The 20,302-nt window shown below is 38.1% G+C and overlaps 1 protein-coding gene across 8 annotated transcripts in view; it reads right to left on the reverse strand.

Moving 5' to 3' along the window:
* The window catches only part of rapgef1a (Rap guanine nucleotide exchange factor (GEF) 1a), a 170,099-nt gene that overhangs the window by 32,337 nt on the left and 117,460 nt on the right, over window positions 1-20,302 (reverse strand). For 4 of the 8 annotated variants that reach the window (XM_059993772.1, XM_059993771.1, XM_059993773.1 and 1 more), the window contains 3 exons: window positions 7,081-7,104; window positions 6,728-6,819; window positions 5,161-5,269 (listed from right to left, as the gene is read on the reverse strand). In XM_059993772.1, the coding sequence (XP_059849755.1) occupies window positions 5,161-5,269; window positions 6,728-6,819; window positions 7,081-7,104 (225 nt within the window). Of the gene's footprint in view, window positions 1-5,160; window positions 5,270-6,727; window positions 6,820-7,080; window positions 7,105-9,438; window positions 9,532-17,491; window positions 17,747-20,302 lie in introns of all 8 variants that reach the window. The other 4 variants (XM_059993774.1, XM_059993779.1, XM_059993778.1 and 1 more) reach the window with 3 other exon arrangements.

Below are 20,302 nucleotides of genomic sequence, written 5' to 3' on the forward strand. Positions count from 1 at the left end.
TTATAGAAGTTTAAAATTTCCAATATATCTGGCACTTTTTTGGATAGCATTTATCTCCTTGAAATAATGATTGAATTAGACCAAAATCACATACACTTAATTTCTTATGAACAACAAAGCACCTGAAAACAACTTGCATGCAATGTGGGAAGTGGTAAAGGTGGTATGTGACTGCTAAGTCCCATATGAAAGGCTGATTTTTTAAAATCTTCATATCTTCATTTATTAATAGTATTCTTTTGATAATGAGGAATGCACAGTGTCTCACTTCATGATGGGAAAAGGTAAAATATGAAGTTACATAAGACTATCTCGTTTCAAGTAATAAAAAATTGAACATATTTCACTTTACCAATTACAAAAATACTAACATATTTTGCATTTTAATTATTATAGAACAACGGTTTTATTTGCTTTGTCATATTTTTAGCTTTTCCATTTTAGTGAATTGCAGAGAAATTCATTCTTAACAGCTTATTAAGTATTGGAAATAAAAACAGAAGACAAAATATTTAACATCAGATGGGACTTGTCGAAAGAGAAGTAGAGTCAATTTTTCAGGTGAAAGACACAGTGTCAGTTAGAGCATTTCTGACAGCAGGTCTTCCATTTGCTATTAGTGATCTAAATGTGCCAGATTTGTTTAAGGAGCTGTCAGATGATGCACTCCAGGCAAGTGTATACTTGGTGGGTGTTACAGACAAGACTGCTGAATAAAAATGGCTCAGCGCTTATAGAAATCCAATTCCAGATGCAGCAGAACTGGCCACTCCCAAGATCAACCTCACTGGCCAATTTCAAATCCACAAGTAAAATATCCCTTGGGAAACTACCATTCTCAACCATGAGGGACAGGTGTTAATTGACAATAGGTTGCACATTTCAGTATAATCTACCTCGTATTTAATTTCTGATTTAGGATGATCAGCAAAACTATTTTGTTTTAATGCAAGAAACATTGTACTAAGCAATTAATCTCCTCAGTCCAGCTTTACATTCAAAATTATTGCATATACAGTAGATTCCAGTGCTCTCCTTCCAATACATTTTTTCTTTCTCCCACCACTCACTAGAGCACAGAGACTGAGAAATGATTAAGTGTTTGATTGATTTTTGACAGTTGCTGGATATCAAATGGCTTCTGTCACAACTCAATCAATTCTTCAATAAAAAGTCGAGACTACTTGCTGCACAGTCAATAGTCATTCTGTATCAGTTCTGAATACACTGGAAAGTTGCTTCCTCAAAATTTTTTTTGGATATGATAGACCGCTTGAAGCTGAACATAAATATAATTTCAAATTACTTGTATCACATAGAAACTTGAAGAATCAAGAAATTAACATTTATTGAATACAACAAATTTAATTGTTATATTCAGTGCTGATGCTTTGCAATAGTTCAATTAAGCTAAAATGCTTTGTTGACGATTTTCATTTGTACTCAGTGTCTGAGGTTTCTTGCTTAAATGTGCAACAATAATCAGCCATCATTGGATCCCAGTTGCCCTGAAACAGTTCCTCCATGACTGCAATATCCTGGTGAAACTTTTCACCAAGCTTGTCACTGACAGCATCAAGATTTGACGTGAAGAAATCTAAATAGGAATGCAGAAAATGAATCTTTCATGAGACGCTGCACTTCATGGCTTTGTATACTTGAATCATGTTGTCAACCAGCTGCACGTAGTTTGTGCTCTATAGTTGCAAGGAAATATTCGACAACATCCTTGAATGCTTTCTATGCTATTTTCTCTAGTCTCACTAGAAGTTCATTGAATTGACTCTCATCGATGACCTGTTTGATTTGTGGCCCAACAAAAAGTGTCTTCCTTAATCTTGACATCAGTAATTCTGGAAACATTGGTCTCAAATATTGAAATCCTTCACAGAAATATTTGTGCTGGTGACAGCAGATTCCATCTTTGCAGTTTTGAAGTTAGTAATTCTGTTTTTGCCTTTAACAAACCCAAGTCTCTGACCAGGTCACTTAACTCAGATTGTGTTATCAGATGGGTCTCACTCAACAAACAGGGTTCAAAATCTGTATCGTTATCAGTGATGTTTTACATTCCCGGCCTGTGCATCATGGCATCTTCATCTGCCTCCTCTAGACTCTAAGTCTCTGGTGGCTTTGGTACTGAAAGACTATTGTCATGTGGCACAGGTCTCATGGGTGTAAGAGAGATGGGGGTATTCAGTGGATTTCTTGTTTTTAGCAGAGAAACCAGACACACTGGTCAGACAGAAGAAGCTGTCTGTCGCATGATCCTTCTGATCTCGCCATATCATTGGGACAATGAACAGCATTGAATTCCAAGTACCTTTGAGCCCAAATCCTAAGATCGACAGCCTGAGCTCCTCACATTTGTTGCGCCAATTTTACAACCAAAGTAGAGCTCATAGGCTTTTTAAATAAGTGTCATGCTCCATCTTTGAGATTTAAGTGTATGCTCGCCCCAAGTATAACAGAAAGTATTGCAGCTGTTGCAACACTGGCGAGATATTTTGCTATCACCAATACTCCTGAAAATACAATCACACAATATGCTATGCGTGCAGAGCATGCACATCAATGTGATCGCAAACTGATATATATGTAAACATAATAGACAGAAAGGTGTGTGTGCGATGCTCTTAGTCTTCTAAAATCAGCCCTGCCATGCAGCATCCATCCTGCAGTCCTAATGACTCTCTATACAGCACCCTAGCTTTTTTATTTACTGCAGAATGTACATTTGCCAGCAAGATACTGGGAGTCTAAAACCCTGTTTCCTTAAATGCACTTGTTTCCCTGACCTGCAGCCATGTTTCCTATGTGGAATCCGGCGAGAAGTACAACCACAATCAACATTGTTTCCATTGGTTTTAACCAGCGATAGTTTATTCAGTCACATTAAGACATCTTTATTAACTGTACAGACCATGGAAGCAGTTGTGATTCTCAGCTGTATCAGGCTGAAACAGGAATATTTAATCATATTCATCGCTTTGTTGCCTGAGATCACCGTTCCATAGGCCGCCCCAGAAGTAAAATGACATTCTCCGTAAATTCTAGAGACTGTTGTGCGTAAAAATCCCAGGAAATCAGCAATTTCTGATACTGAAACCACCCCATCTGGCACCAATCATTCCATACTTAGATCACATTTCTTTCCCATTTTGATGCTTGAACGAAACGACAACTGAACCTCGTGATCTTATCCATGCTTTTATGCATTCAGTTGTTGCCACATGATTGGCTGATTAGATATTTGCATTATGAGCAGGTGTACTGGTGTACCTAGTAAAGTGGCCAACCAGTTTATGTTTGAGATCCACTGTTACGTTATTTTTTTTAATCAGCTAATATTTTTAATCTAGTCTTTTTTAAATTAAGTTGATATCAAGTCACCCACCTACAGTCTCCTCAATTAAAATTCCAAAAGTTCTAAGGTTTTTGTGTTTGATAGCATAACATACATACCAAATACAGTTTATAAGGACCTTGTTAGTCCTGCAATTTTAGTACTAGATTTTGAGCTACTTAGTATCTCCAAATTAACTTTAAAATATTTGAATTATGTCAATACAGATTTAACAAGTTATATTGTATATTTGTAATATAAGTTGTTTTTGCATTGCTAATTACATCATATTTTAAGGGTTCCTTGGAGACAAAGTAAAAAGTTGGCTTCAATGGAACCGACACCAATACACCCAATAAACTAATTGCCAATATGGGACTCTGGCTTGATTTCAATTCAGTTTGGTTTCATTCTCCAAAATCACTGCACCATTACCGGACCAGCTTTCTTTAATTCGAACTGCTTTATACCACAACAATAGTTCAGGAGACCGAAATTGGGATTGTGCTCCATTACGTGGATATACAATCAAAGCATCCAAGGAAACCAGGCTGGGATTATGGAACAAACATCTTTACTACATATCAGTGGCTCAAGGTCTGCCATGGACCTCTTAATAGGATCATCCTTTCAAGATGGCGGGCGACGCAGTTTGTAGCTGCCTCTCCGGAGTTGATATCTATTATTTGTCAAGCAGGGTGCCGTGCACAATTCTAATCTGATGAAAAACGGGTGTGGGAGCATGGAGGAACATCTAGAAATCTCCAGGAAGGCCTTCTTCATTGCTGCTGCTGTTGTGAGGTCTGGGTCTCTGCTGGGAAGAACAAGCCCCCAGTCCTTGGGGTCGCGTTGCCGATGGCTGGTGGCAGAGGCGTCATAGTGCACTCAGCAGAAGATGGTGCTCAGAGAGGCTGTGCCAGAGGGGATGGTCAGAGGCTCGGAAGTTCAACAGACTCAGAGTCCGCCACAGTTGGGGTGCTTTCACTGTGTGCTGCGTCTGCGAGGTTGGGTTCGACGGAGCTTTCATTGTGTGCTGCGTCTGCGAGGCCAAGTCCAGTGGCACCGTGCAAGTCCATAGCGGGGGTATTCCCTTCTGCCGCCTGCATGGGATGATGAGACTATAGGGACCCTGAGGACTTGCGGAAACTGTGTGGTGGTTTCTTTTGAACTTAATAGTCTTTTAACATCTTTGGACTATTTTTACTGTGCCCATAGTCTGTTTTTTTTATCAATTATGGTATTGTTTGCACTGTTGTAACTATGTGGTTTTGTGTAGGCCTTGTAGCTTTAGTTTTTGGTTTGTTGGGTAGTTGAGTTGGTCTCCTGACTTGGTGTGCCTGGATAGTCATTTTGTCTGGTGGGTTTGGAGCTCTTTTCCAGGGAACGCGCTAAGATGGTAGTGTGATATTAATACGCAGCAGCCTCTCTGGCCTCTGGATTTGGGGATTGCCAAACGTTATGTGGATTTTCTGGTGGAGTCTATTTTGTCAAGTGCTTTAGTGATACCATTCTGAAGGAATGGTGTCTCATTTTTTAACTGCTTTGCAGTTGTGGTTTCTAAATGACAATAAACTGAAATTCAATTCAATTCAATTAAGTGAGACCATCGAAGAGAATCAGCAAGGTACAACACAAGCGTAGTGGGCATGACCCTAAACGCAAATTCATACACTTTCCTCTACCCAGCTAAAGACTTCAATCCATCTCCCCATAACATTCATTTATACTATGATCCCTCAACAGATACAACAGGGGAATTTCTCCATTCATAGTTTTGTGTCAGTTATCAACTGTTATGCTAAAGTATACATTACCTCTTGTTTCAGTGTCAATCGAGCCATAATTTCATCATGATTTATGAGGGATAATTCATCCATTTCATCATTTTGATCCAAGTCAGATAAATTCTGTGCATCTGTTCGCCTGAGACAAACAATACAAAAATATTCAATGGGGATATTAACAGGGCAATTCCAAGCACCATAAAAATAAGGCAGAAGTATAAACCAGGATATTGTTCAGTTTATTTCAGAAGCAAAATGCAATGAATTTGATAACTAAATATACACAATTCTGGTGAGAATAGTTTATCTTTTATGCTACTGATAAGAAATTAGTTGAGATGTTACTCGCCTATAATATCCTAAAATGGTAATACGGAAGAATTGAATACTCAATCCTGTTTTACAGTTGCAACGCTGGGATAAAGCTGTATCGTAAATGTCATACAATCACCATCTTTCAAGGGCATGACTTGGTGCTTAGTTTACTTTCAACTTAATGAGGCTTGAAGCTTTGTGAGACAGTTTCTTACAAGTATTGAATCACACAGCAGCTGTTCTGGACTTGGAGGAACTTAGCAAATTAAGCAACATGTATGAAGGGAAATAAACAATCAACATTTCAGGATGAGAACCTTCATCAGAACTGGAAGGCAAAGGGGCAAAAACTGGATTAAGAAGGTGGGAAGGATAGGGAATACAAGTTGGCATGTGATAGGTGAAACTTAGTGAGGGGGATGGTGGGGGGGGGGGGGGGAATGAAGTAAGAAGCTGGGAGGTGATAGGTGGAAGAGGCTGAAGAAGAGAAACCATATAGGAGAGGGAAATGGACCATGAAGAAAGGGAGGAGGGGGACCAGAGGGAGGTGATGGGAGGGTGATGAGAAGGGGTAAGAGGGGAACCTGAATGGAGAATGGAAAAGGAAAAAAAGAGAAGGGAGATGGTGAAAAATTACCAGAGGTTAAATAAATTAATATTCATGCCTTGGAGAAACGGAGGAGGAGAGGTGACCTGATAAAGATGTATAAGACAATGAGAGGCATTGATCGTGTGGATAGTCAGAGGCTTTTTCCCAGCCCTAAAATGGCTAGCATGAGAGGGCACAGTTTTAAGGTGCCTGGAAGTAGGTACAGAAGGGATGTCAGGGTTAAGTTTTATTTTTAAACGCAGAGAGTAGTGAGTGCGTGGAATGGGCTGCCGGTGACTGTGATGAAGGCCGATACAACAAGGTCTTTTAAGAGGCTCCTGGATAGATACATGGAGCTTAGAAAAATAGAAGACTATGGGTAACCCTAGGTAATTTCTAAAATAAGTACATTTTCCGCACAGCATTGAGGGCTGAAGGGCCTGTATTGTGCTGAAGGTTTTCTATGTTTCTATGCTTCCATGTTTCTATCTATGAATTGGAGGTTACCTAAATGGAACCTAAGTGTTGTTCCTCCAACCTGAATGTGACATCATCATGGCAGAAGAGAATGTCTCCCTTCTCTCTCCCTATCCATTCCCCATTTGTCTTATATAAAAAAAGATCAGAAGAATGTCACAGACAAGATCTTGTTTTGATTAGGAGTAGTATAAGTTTGTAAATCTTCAATCCCACCTGTCACTTCTATCTTGGTTTTCCTTTATATTAGTTGATTTTGAAAAATCATTGTGAAGGAGCTCTTCTTCGTTAGGAGAGTCTACAGGCTCCTGGAATGAAATTAACTAGATTATGTAATGTTTTGGGGAAGAAAAAATACTAGGAATTACATTTGCTCACAGACCAGCAGCACACTTTTAATTTAAATTAGACACAGTCTCAATCATCTACAGCTTTCCTAATACATTGCAAATAGACATTCTTAAGTATTATCTACCATTGATGATAACACTGTCTAAAAATGTGCTAAAAGCTGCCGAGCAGTTGAACTAGTGTAATATAAGACAAAAGTTAAAGATGGAATCACTTACAGTATCAGCACACATCGGTATTTCCTGAATAGCCAGAAAAAAAGAATAAAAATGACGAACACTGGGTTGTTTTTCCCCAGTAAATATTAAACTCTAAGTGCTAAATATCAATTGGCTACTGTAAAATATCCAAAAATATGATCATCTGCAAAAATCCAGTACTGAATATTACAAACCAGAAAAAAGTGTACAGAACCATTAAATTATCAAACATTGAAGTACGGAAAGTAATATCCTATGGATTATTTCATGTGAATCATGATGCACCTTTAGCAGATTTGGCAAATATTCAGTTGATACCCCTTAAGACGCAATATATTTAGATTAATTACATGGCTCTGTATTATTTTTTTAAAGTATTACAAAAATCTGCAGAAAGCTACTTTTGGAAACTGTTACAGTCAGTACTTGTATGAGTGCCAAGAGATATTTATTACCCAAAATAGTTTTCAGGAATTAGTGTAGTAGTAGCAGCAGCCACTAATGTGAGAGGCATTAAATTTACTGCTGAATAGTCTATTGGGTAGTGAAGGGTTTAAAATACTTAGTTAACTTCTGTAGCATTAAATTTTATGCCTTCCGTTACCACATACAAGCATAAACATGCCCTGGACTTTCAAACTGCAGGGCGAGAGCATTTTATCCAAAGCTCTAATAAAAGTGAAGTGTTTCCAAAGGGCCATAAGCGCTTTGAAAAAAATGCAACAAGTCAATTATCTAAAATTAACTGAGTGATCATTTTGTCTCCCAATCTCAACAGGTACTAAATACATTTCATTCAAGATGAATGTGGTGCACATTCAAAGAAAAGCACTGATTAACAAAATGGAGAAACTTGTGGTTAGTTTTAAGTATAAATTTTAAGAAAAAAATAATGGATTATCCTTTTCAGACAAGTAACTGACAACTAGTTACATGTTTACTATTCTTCAAAGGTTTGTATATTTCCTCAAAATCATGCAAAAAGTTAGAGTAAAAAGCAAAATCAATCTGTTTTCATGACTGCAGCCATTTGAAAGTATTCTGAAAACCAATAGCCATTCTCCATGCAAGCAGTTACATGTATAGCAGTATGAAGTATGTTAAAGGCATATGTATTAGAAACTAAAAGCTACACCATGACCAACAACCACAGATTTCTAAACTACAACTTTGATCAATGACTGTACTAAAAAGCATTTCAGTATTTTGCATACAGCTGAACTTGATGCAGAAATTAAACTGTGTGCCATACCTGCATGCTCATCGAGAGAGCAAGGTAAATTCTGTCTAAATGTCCAAATAATGCAATGCAAGATGATTTTTCAGCTTAAAACTATGTTGGATACTAATGTAACAGACATGTACTTCTTATTACAACTTGATTAGAAGTGACAAGCAAAAGAGAGGCAAAGCAACAACTAATACTTGTATAATGCCTTCTGATTTTTAATAGCACTAGCAAAGAGCACTGGGACATTTTACTACAAAGTTATTAAAGCTTAGTCAAAAAAGGCAGATTTGGAGAGCACACTAAAGAAAGATGGGTTCAAAGATCAAGTTGTCTGGGGAAAGAATTCTATCATAGGGTTTTGACAAGAGGCCAATAAGTGAAGCAAGAGATGAACAAGAGAGCAAATAAAAGGAATGTCATGACTCAGATGTTGGGCAAGCAAAAATTATTGAGATAGGAAAAGATGAACCCCAGAAAATGAAAGCTTTCATAGAAGTATTTCTTAACTGAGTTAGTGTAGGTTAAAAAACACAAGGAAAGATGTGTGGGTTAAGATAGAGGTGAAGTCACCCTTTTCTTCCATGTACCTCATACATAAAATGAGCAAAGCAACAAGAAGCTTAGTGTTAGACTAATACCACAATGTCATGGTTGACATAAAACTGTTGAATTTTTTCCCCTGCAAGTCTAAACAAGGATATTCTAAATGCACTGATGTTACGTACCTGGAACTGGAAATAGCAAAATTGTTTAGAGTTTAAAGATGGATACAGGTCAGTACACCTTGAGGATGCAAGCTAGCTTAACAAAAGGAACTGGATCAAATATTTTGAAAACTCGTAACTAGTTAAGGAAGTTGGCCCATGTTTTATTTCAGACAACTATCAATTGTAGAAATGCCAATTAAGAGTTTTCTTGGAGAAAGCTACACATCTTAGCTGTACCACTAATTGGTTTTGTAGCTTTTCATGTGATATCCCACCTTCTCAGTGGGACATATACAAGACTACACAGTGGATAGTTGGTAGGGGTGTTAATTTTATTAATAATGAGTTTTAAAGCACAATGAAATAAGCAGCACAATAGAAAACCATTCCAACATGCTTTTCTCTACAGCCAAGCACCATGCTTCGGATGCTACTTACTGCTTCAGGGTGAGAGAGGTCTCCATTGGTTTGGCTGGATGAATACAGATTAACGTATTCACCCTCACCAGCATCCTCACTATTGCTCTCGCTCTACAGGAGAGAAGACCATAAGGTCTCAAGATATTCACTCCCACTTCTGTTCACAATTCTTAAAACTCATGGCAATATTCAAAGTGTAAGCAAGCCTCATAACTCACTGATCTTGAGCTCGATATCGCATATTCAACTCCTTTTGTTCCCAAGCACACTTAAAATGTGTTTCTACAGTGTTTAGCTCACCTGCTGCTCACATATTTATCATGATTTTAATGATGTGCAGCTTAATTCACTTGGGAGAACAAAACAGCCAAGCAATGCATTTGCTGGTGCACAACTAACTTTGGCATGTTAGTTGGGCACCAGCAAATCCATCACACGCCAAAACATTCGCATCAGAAATGAGTTATTTCCTTTTTTTGCCTCTCCCTTGCTTGCAGTGATTCACATATGCACAAAGAGTGTGAGAATCACTTTTCAAAACCATCTACATATACCCGTATTTAATGTTCTGATGAAGAGACACAAGATAACTTGTTAACCTACAATTTCAGAATATCATTTCATCAGATTATATCAGTGTCTAAATATTATTTCTAACTAGATTAGGTATGCTCATTTCCACAAGTATACAAGCAATAGTTAAACCAAATAAAGCAAGTCTCACTGATATCAAAGTTTAATACCAATCAAAGATAACTGATATTTGGCATAACGTAGTAATTTTTCCAAGTCCTTATAATTTTAACATAGGGCTCATCAAAATCATATCCAAAATGTATTACAGATTTGAATACTAATATTAAATGTCCTGTAATCAATCTCAAATAAAATTTACACACCACAAAATTCACATGGTAGTTTTCAAAGAGTTTTATTCCCCTTTCCAGAGAAAGGGCTGATTTCTATTCTAGAAATATCACATGGATAAAATGTCAAACCAAATTACCAAATGGAGATATTTTGTTATTAATACAGTAACATGGGGCAACACTACAGCATAATGAACAAATGTGAACCCTGGAAGTTGAATCACTAAGATTAGGTGACAAGATAAAAGACAAAAGTAAACATTTTTAATGTTCATACTTCACATCCAAGTCTATACCTGAATCAGTAAGTTAAAGACAATTGTCCACATCATGGGACAGAACTCATACACCAGGTTTTTAGCCGTCTTTACAACTTATCACAATAGACTTGCTATTACATTTAGCTGACCCCATGTCTTACAAAAATGTTAATTTTGAGTAATAAACTGCAATAGGTGAGAAGTAAATTCTTGTTCTGCTTTATAAAAATTATACTTAAAATCAGTCACAGATAATAAAACTATTAGCATACAGAGTTAAGATATCAATGACGGTGATACAAGGTCTAGTTCAACATAAATTTCAAGAAAATGTCTCAATATTAGCATGTCGTAAGAATCATGTGGGCTGTTGTGAACAGTTCTGATGGAACCTAGCAGTATTCACCCATAGAAACTGCAGTAACTTCAGGACAGTTGTCACACTGCAAAAAGACTGGCGGTGCAGAAAGGGTGAGAGGGAGAGGGGGAGGGGGTAGAGGGGAAGATATTTACCAACACATTGCTTGGAATAGTGGGCTTTAGTTACAACATGTTGGATAGGCTGGGATTGATCTCTTGCTGGAGTGTAAGACACAGGGCCTAAGGGCAAGATTGATATACTGAAGGGAAATGAGGGATTGCTACATTGTCCGATTCAATGAGACATGGTTCACCACTAACACTCCTGATCTTGCTCTCAGTTCACTGGATGCAGCAGACAGTGGCATCAGGAAAGGGCAGAGGTAGCAGTGTCTGCTTCATGATAAACTCATCATGGTGCTCAGATGTAGTGATCTTGTCTCACTCTTGTTCTCCTGACCAAGTACATCTAATTATTGTGTCGACCACTCTTAACATAGTTCACCACAATGAATAATCCTGACTACAGTTTAGCACGTGACATCTGTCATGACTGCCTTGATAAACAAGAAACTGAGGCATTTCACATTCTTGGCAAGAACTTCATTCAGACAAGCTTGAAGAAATCTCTGCCAAACTACCACCAGCATATCACCTGCAGCACCAGAGGATCCAACTCACTCAATCAATGCTACACTACCATCAACAATGCCTTATCATTCTGTCACTCAACCTTATTTCAGGAAATCTCACCATCTGGCTTTTCTCAATCTATCTACATATAGGCAAAGACTAAAGAGCAAGGCACTAGAGGTAAAGACAACAAAGATGGTCACAGGAGGCAAAAGAAAGGCTATAGGACTACTTTGAGTCAGTGGACTGGGCCATGTTAATGGACTCAGATGATTTCAATGAATATGCCACGGTTCTCACGGACTTTTATCAAGACAAGCATGGACAGGTGAGTCTCCACAAAAATATTTCAAGAGTCCTCCACAACCAGAAGCCCTGGATGAACCAAGAGATCCACTGACTAAATTGGTGTTAATTAGGACTGGTGATCCAGTAAAGTACAAAAGGTCCATCCAGAAGGCCATCTCATTTGCAACGTAGCAAATTCTGACTAAACTTGAATCACAGAGGAATGCTTGACAATTGTGGCATGACCTGAATGTCCTCATCTCCTTCAAAGCAAAACTATGTAACATAAATGGCAATAAGTTTTTGCTCTCTTGAGCTCAATGCTTATTTTGATCAACAAAATATAGAAGCACCTTCATGAACTCCCATAGCTCTTGATAATACCATGAGCTCAGTCTAAGGCCTATATGGGAACATCTTCCACAAGGGTGAATCCAAGGAAAGCATCTGGCCAAGATGGTGTACCTGGCAGAGAACTGAGGACCTATGATTAACAACTGGCTGGAATTTTTACAGATATCTTCACCCTCTTGCTTCAACAGTCTGAAGTACCCATATGCTTCAAGCAGGCTTCGACCAGACCAATACCCAAGAAAAATGTGATAAACCTGCCTCAATAACTGACGTCCAGATGCAGTTACACCCAATGTAATGAAGTGCTTTGAGAGGTTGGTCATGAAACATATCAGTTATGCCTGAGGAGTGGCCTGGATCTGCTCCAATTTGCCTACCATCACAACAGGTTATCGCAGGACACCATTTTATCTCCTCTACACTCGCATCACCACTAAATACAGCTCCAATGCCATATTTAAGTTTGCTGACAACACCACGGTTGGCAAAATCAATGGGGGTAGCATATAGGAAGGAGATTAAAATTTGGCTGAGTGGTGTCACAACAGCACTCACTTAACATAAACAAAACCAAAGAGCTGATTAGTGACAACAGAATGAAGAAGCCAGAGATCCAAAAATTAGTCCTCATAATGGAATAGAGATGGAGAGGGTCAGCAGTTTTAAATTCTTTCTTTGGCATCAATATTTCAGAGGATCTGTCCTGGGATCAGCACGTGAGTGCCATTACAAAGAAAGCACAAATGCATCTCTACTTTCTTAGAAGCTTGCATTGATTTGGCACATCAATAAAATCTTTTGACAAACTTTTACAGATGCACAGTGCAGAATATCTTAACTGGTTGCATCACAGATTGGTATGGAAACACCAATGTCCAGGAACAGAAAGGGCTACAGAAAATGGGAGACATGACCCAGTCTATCATAAACAAAGCTCTACCATCACTGAATACATTTGCATGCCATAAGAAACCAGCATCCATCAAAGACTCCCACCAGCCAGGCCTTGCCCTCTTCTCACTACTACTATCTGGCAGGGAGTACAAATGTCTCACGTCTTAGAACAGTTATCTTACAACAGACTCTTGTACTGGCGTGAGTAACTTCAAACACCACAACTCTGAACTGATTCTACAATCTACAGACTTCCTATCAAGGACTATTTACAGCTCATGCTCTCAATATAATTTTATTTGCACAATTTGTCTTCTATTGCACATTGGTTATTAGTCAGTCTATGTATAGTTTTCCATGTTTCTTTTTGCCCCTCCATGAAGAAAAATAATTTCAAGGTAGTAGATGGTAACATATACATACTTTGATAAGTTTATTTTGAACTTTTAACAAATTGGAGCACAAGAGGCTCAAGGGCGATCATAGTAACACAGAGGGGGAAGAGAGTCTTTTTCCAAGGGTAAGGATCCTGAAATTTTGAGGTGAGAGGGAAAGCATAAGAAGATCCAAGGACCATGTTTGCCCCACATAAAGTGTACTGGGTATATGAAACAAATTGCCACAAAAAAACTGACAAAAGCAGGTACAAAACTGCATTAATAAAGCATTGACAGGTATATAAAGAAGACCATGAAACACATGTAGGAGTAGAATTAGACTATTCAGTCCATCAAGTCTTCTCTGCCATTCAGTCACGGCTGATTTATTACCCGTCAACCACATTCTCCTGCCTTCTCCCTGTAACCTTTGATACACTTCCTAATCAAGAAGCTATCGACTTCCATTTTAAATATACCCGATTACTTGGACTCCACAGTCATCTATGGCAATAAATTCTTAAAGAAATTCCTCATCTCTGTTCTAAAGGGAAGTGCTTGGATCGAAGAGCAGTAGAGAATGTGGGCCAAATCAAAGAAAATGGGACAGCATTTCAGCCCACATGGACATCAGAAGGAAGGGTCCACTTCTGTGCTGTATGACTCTTTCACTTCTACACATGTACAGTTAAACATGGAAGTGGAAGATTTGCAGTGGTACATTTTAAATCCAGCCTTGAACAGGAGGATAAAAAAATAAAATTGACTCTCAGTTACATCTGGAAAAGAACCCAACACCACAGTGTGGGATATAGGACAATGAAATAATATGGCACATGGAACAAGATAAGTTTTTTTAAAACATGGATGTTGCTTTGTTAATTATTTTATTTAATAAATTGTTTTAAGTATTAAAAAATTGAATTTTAATTAAAGTAAATCAACTGAAACTTCCATCACTTGATTGCAACTTCATCACTTGTCAAAAGAATTTGAAGCAGGGCCACCTTTGCTGCTGAGCTCCAAATTGCAATGCATCTGTGTGGAAGAGCCCCTGCATCTGACCCACTGCAGACAAGCAAGCAAGCCAACAAAATCTGGCCCATTATAGCCTAGATAGGGATCAGCTCAGTCGTGTGAGATCACATCCAAGGAAGGTGCTTATGGAGCATCTGCAAAAAAAAAGTCTTTGGGCAAGGTGAATATAATTTTTTCTATAGTATTATAGAAAAGCAAATGTTTGGATGATTCATTAGACATGTGCAATTAACATATGGTGAGGGGTGGTAGGTGGTTGAAAGAGGGAAAAGAACATTGCTTCTGAAAAATATGTAGTATTTTGAAAGAACCGGTTCTTTTCCATCGATGGAGGCAAATCTATTTTTCAATTCACCCAAGCAAGACTGGATTTAAAAAGTACGTCCCTCACTTCTACATTTAATTGAGCTTGCATGGAAGTCAAAGTAAATGGCATGGTAGCAAAGCAGTAAGTGTAATGCTTTACTGTGCCAGAAATTGGAAGATTGGGATTAAGTTCCCATTGCTGTCTATAAGGAGTGTTCACATTCTCCCCATGGCCATGTGTGTTTCTCACAGGTACTCCAGTTTCCTCCCACATTCCAAACAAGCACTGGACCCTGTCAGCAAGTTGTGGGCATATTACATTGGAGTTGGAAGCATGGCCCCCAGAACATCTTCAATCTCTTGGTTGTTGACTCAAATGACACTATTCATGGTACGTTTCAATATACGTGACAAATAAAGATAATCTAATCTTTATTTAGAATCTCTATTTTTAAATGCTCAGAAATAAGTCATCAAGTCTACTTTCACAGCTTTCTCCCCTCCAGTAAGTCTACCGAGAAATGCAACAATGAAATTCAATCTACCTACAATTTCTTTTGAGAATCCTGTTTGACTTGAATCCTAATTGACTTGAATCCATAAATTTAAAAGTCATTGAATTTAGTGAAACTGAAAAAAAGATTTAAAAAACAGCTCAAATACCATAAAAACACCATTAACCTCAATGTTTTGTTGAGGGATTTGAAATGGTAGAAGGTTTACTCCTATAATCAAGAAATTACCTGAAACTGAACTGTCAGTCATTTTCATTCTTCCATCATGAAAATTGCTTTGTGCACCATTTGTAATATCACTTGACACTGTCCTCAGCTCATCTCTACAGGACTTCAACTCAAACATTTTCTGTACAAAAACTTATGCTCATCTAAAACTCAAATTAGTGCTCCAAACTAAACTGTTCTCAGATTTGTTCAGCTTTCCGTGCTTTCACTTCCGACCCACACTAGTTCCCTTTGACAATACCTCAATGTTAAGCTAGTCCACCAGTCCAACTGCTTCCTTCCTAACTTCACTGATCTCTGCATCAGTTCTGGCAGCATTCTGGATCTCACTTCCCACAATTCTGTTTTTAATTTCTCCATTGCTCTGCATCATACATACTTTCACTGCCTCAATAAATAATGTTTTTTAGATCTTTGTTGTAATTAACCAGATTAACAAATTCTTTTATCACCAGCCCTCTATCACCTGCTGTTTGCCATACCTGTTTTAGTGCTTTGTGAATTTTCATTTAAAAAGTGACACCAGCAGAATCAAAGCTTTGCTTCATTTGTTGACATGCACATTTTCACTTATTTCACATACTCAAGACCAAGTAAAAGTTTATTTCCCTTAGATTAAGTACATTCCTATTAAAGTGCAATACTGTACCCAAAAGGGGTGCTACAACAAATGAACCTAAAGTCTTTCACACTCATTTTGAATAGTTTATATGAAACAAAATAGCTCAGGGGTCACCAGGATAACTCAAGCTATATCCTACTGCCTTGTGGAGTTTTGTAGACAGGTTTATTTAAATCGCTAGTCTAAATCAAGCTATTAAGCTGCAACATTATCCTTCATTGCAACTACTGCTTCTAGTTCCTCGACTTTACTTTTACAGTTTTACACAGAACAAATAACCCTGAAGCATTTCTCATTTCCTTATCCTTTATTAGACCATAAGACTTAGGAGCAGAATTAGGCCATTTAGCCCATCCATTTACTCTTGTATGTGAAGGATGTAAGAAATAAAGTCAATTCAATTCATTCAGTTCACACTCTTCAACATTTGGCACACTGCTAGTGTCTCCCACGGTGAAGACTGATGCAAAATACTCATTTAGTTCATCTGCCATCTCCTTGCCCTCCATTATTATTTCTCTGGCCTCATTTTCTAGCAGTCTTATAGCCACTCTCATCTCTATTATTTATACATACTTGAAAAAGCTTTTTCCATCCACTTTGATATTGCTTGCCAGCTTGCTTTCATATTTCATCTTTTCTCTCCTAATAAATCTTCTAGTTGTTCTCTGTAGGTTTTTAAAAGTTTCCCAATCCTCTGTCTTCTCACTAAATTTGCTCACTAATTTCCCACCAATTATTTCTTTATGTTCTCATTACTCTTCCTCCTAGTATGTACAAACTCTATCATTAGAATCTCCTTTCTGAACTACTTTATCTCATCAGTACACATTTATTAATCACAATCTGAATTATTAGAACTTATAACATTTCATGTTTAGGATTTAGTACAGCTCACATATCAAGTGCAGAACCAAAGAATGCTTGGTGAAAGCCAGTTGTTTAAATAGTTTGCTTGCATCAAGCAGATAATATTGCTCTTCCTGAATGATACCTTACCTGACAAGTTTGCTCAAGTGATGTATAAACTTATGAAATAAAATAAATCATGAGTATTAAAACTGTTTTTCTTACAAGCAGTCCATTTGGTATAAAAACAGAGATACATTTTGAAACTACCCTTTTCGAAAATATTTTCACTGGAGTAGAATTTTATTCGAACTGAAAGCATAATTGCATGCTTTAACTGCAGTGTTCATTTAGTTTTAATTTGGAGAATAAATATAAAGATATTAACCCAGTTCTTCTATGCCAATTTCAGATTTAAGATGTTTGATAAAGAGTGCAGATTTTGAAAAGCACTGAAGTATTCATAAGCAATTCTCACCGAAGTAGTTTGGAGAGAGGTGGGAAAAGCAGATGCAGGAGGAAGGCAGACAGGAACAGGCTTTGCATTGTCATGAGAGCGGTCCAGCAGTTCCGTAGCTTTCACTATGCCTGCTGAGCCTGGCAAGGTTAGATCGGAGCTCCTTGATTGATGCACAACTGGAAAGTGGGAGGAAATAGTGCAAAGAGAAGGAGATGCAGAGGTATGATGGTGAGGAACAAAGTCCTGCGAATAGGATCTAAAAACCGACTTGAACTGAGGAGACAGAAAGAAAGAGAAAAAGCAGGTTCAAAGGTCATATAAAATCTAGCAAACCTACAGTATGTATGCATGTCAACCAAATGCATTTTAAGGAGATGTAAACCCCTACAACAGACCTCCCCCCAACCCCCAACTCCCACAATGTACCTGGCCTTTCTAACTACATTACTCATCCTCAATAATCATCATTCCCTCAGATACAGTGGACCGGATTTTTCTCAGTCAAAACCAATATTTAGACTGTAGTTGTATGTTTAGATACCAAGTCACCAAGTTAATGCAGAGGAAACAATTAAGTAAAAAGCATGTTTGGTTTAATTTCAGACAAGAGTTAAAAGCAAAACTAATCATAATCATTTCAAATCAAATGTTGAAGCACAGTGATTGGTGGACTCAGATGATATTCTAAATTTTCTGATGAAGAATCATGAGGTAACTTTTAAACTCAAAAACAGTTTCTCATAGAAAGGTTGCATGCAACTTTACAGATTGTAGCAATGAAATACAAACAGAAAGCACTCAGATCAGCACCTGCAAAGAGGACAAAAGGTTAATATTTCAGTGTGATTATCTTTTGATGGTAAGTTGGAAACTAAATATGTTTGTGTGATAACCAAGAGACTGAGTTACACAAGTTATCAAGGATTGAGAAGATGGTGAAGGCTATAAATCACAGATAATCTGTCTGGAGGAGATCTAAACAGAAAATGAATGAGAATGGAGAGAAGGAAGAAAGAAAAGCTAGAGCTTTGAGAAACGAAACAATGCCAATACTAGACAGCGGGTCAGGCAGCATCTGTGGAGAGAGAATTGAGTTAATATTGTAGTTTGATGTCAGTTCAGACAGAAACCAATAAGCCCAGTTATGTAGAACTGTTGAACTCATTGTCAAGACCTGGGACTAGAGATACAGCCAGTAACAGGCCCTTCCAGCCCAAGCCCCCAATTACATCCATGTAAACAATTAACCTAGTAGCCTGGCTTTGGACTGTGGAAGGAAACTGGAACACCTGGAGGAAACCCACACCATCTTGGAAGAATGTACAAACACCTTACAGATAGCAGTGGGAAATGAACATGGGTTCCAGACATGGCAACAGTGTTAAGCTAAATGCTACACTATCTCATTGCCCTAAAGGTTATATAAGACTTTTCTGAAACAGCCTGAGAGCAAACACGGACGTTAAAAAAAGAGTGTGGGTGGGGGGGGGAGTTTATGAGTGAAAACAGGTGTCTCTGAGTTTCCAACACAGGATCCCTCATGGACTGCATAGAGGAGTTCTCTAAAACCCAAGTGGAATTCAGCTTCTCCAATGTAGAGGAGACCACGATCCAATATACTAAATTGGAAATACAAGAAACTGTAAATGCTGGCATCAAGAGCAAAAAATCTGCTGAAACCTGGATGCAAAAATCACAATCTGAAATGCTGACCATCCTTTGATCTCCTGTGCTCCTCCAGCAGTTTTGTTTTACACTCAAAATTGGAATTAGTACAAATGAATTGCTTTTACATTGGGCGTAGTATATAGAATCAGAATCAGTTATTATCATTGGTGTGTGCCATGAAATTTGCTAACTTAGCAACAGCAGTTCAATGCATACATGATAATATAGAAAGAAAAATAAATAACAGTAAATACATATGTGCATATTGAATAGATTAAAAGAGTCCAAACTCAGAAAAAATATATACTAATAAAAAGGTGAGGTAGTGTAATGGGTTCAATGTCCTTTAAGAAATTGGGGGAAGAAGCTGTTCCTGAATCGCTAAATGCCTTCAGGCTTCTGTACTTCCTCTTGACAATAACAATGAGAAGAAGGCCTGCCTGCCCTGGGTTATGGAGGTACTCAATAATGGATGTCACCTTTCTGAGATATCACTCCTTGAAGATGTCTTGAGTATTACAGAGGATAGTACCCAAGATGACTAATGTTACAACTTCCTATAGTTTCTTTAAATCCCGTGCAATAGCCCCTGTACTGGACAGTGACACAGCCTGTCAGAATGCCCTCCACAGTACATCGAAAGAAGCTTTTGCATGTTTTAGTTGACAAACCAAATCTCTTCAAACACCTAATGAAATATAGCTCCCGTCCTGCCTTCTTTATAGCTGCATTGATATGTTGGAACCAGGCTAGATCTCAGAGATCTTTACACCCAGGAACTTGAAATTGCTCACTCTCTCCACTGGTTCGTATTTCCTCATCTTATCCTTTCTGAAGTCCACAATCTACAATTTTATTGTCTGGGTGATCTAAGGCCATCTGAAGAGCCATTGAGATTGCGCTTGCCGTAGACCTATTGTGACAATAGAAAAATCACAGTGGGTCCAGGTCCTCGCTGAAGCAGGAATTCATTCTAGGCATGACCAACCTCTCAAAGCATTTTTATCACTGTAGATGTGAGGTGCTACTGGGCGACAGTCATTCCAGCAGCTCACACGATTCTTCTTATGTACTAGTATGCCTTTTTGAAGCAGGAGGGAACTTCTGACTGTAGCAGTGAGAGGTTGGAAATGTCCTTGAATACTCCCACCAGTTGGTTGG

The sequence above is a fragment of the Hypanus sabinus genome, chromosome 18 (assembly GCF_030144855.1).
Source record: "Hypanus sabinus isolate sHypSab1 chromosome 18, sHypSab1.hap1, whole genome shotgun sequence".
Taxonomy (NCBI): domain Eukaryota; kingdom Metazoa; phylum Chordata; class Chondrichthyes; order Myliobatiformes; family Dasyatidae; genus Hypanus; species Hypanus sabinus.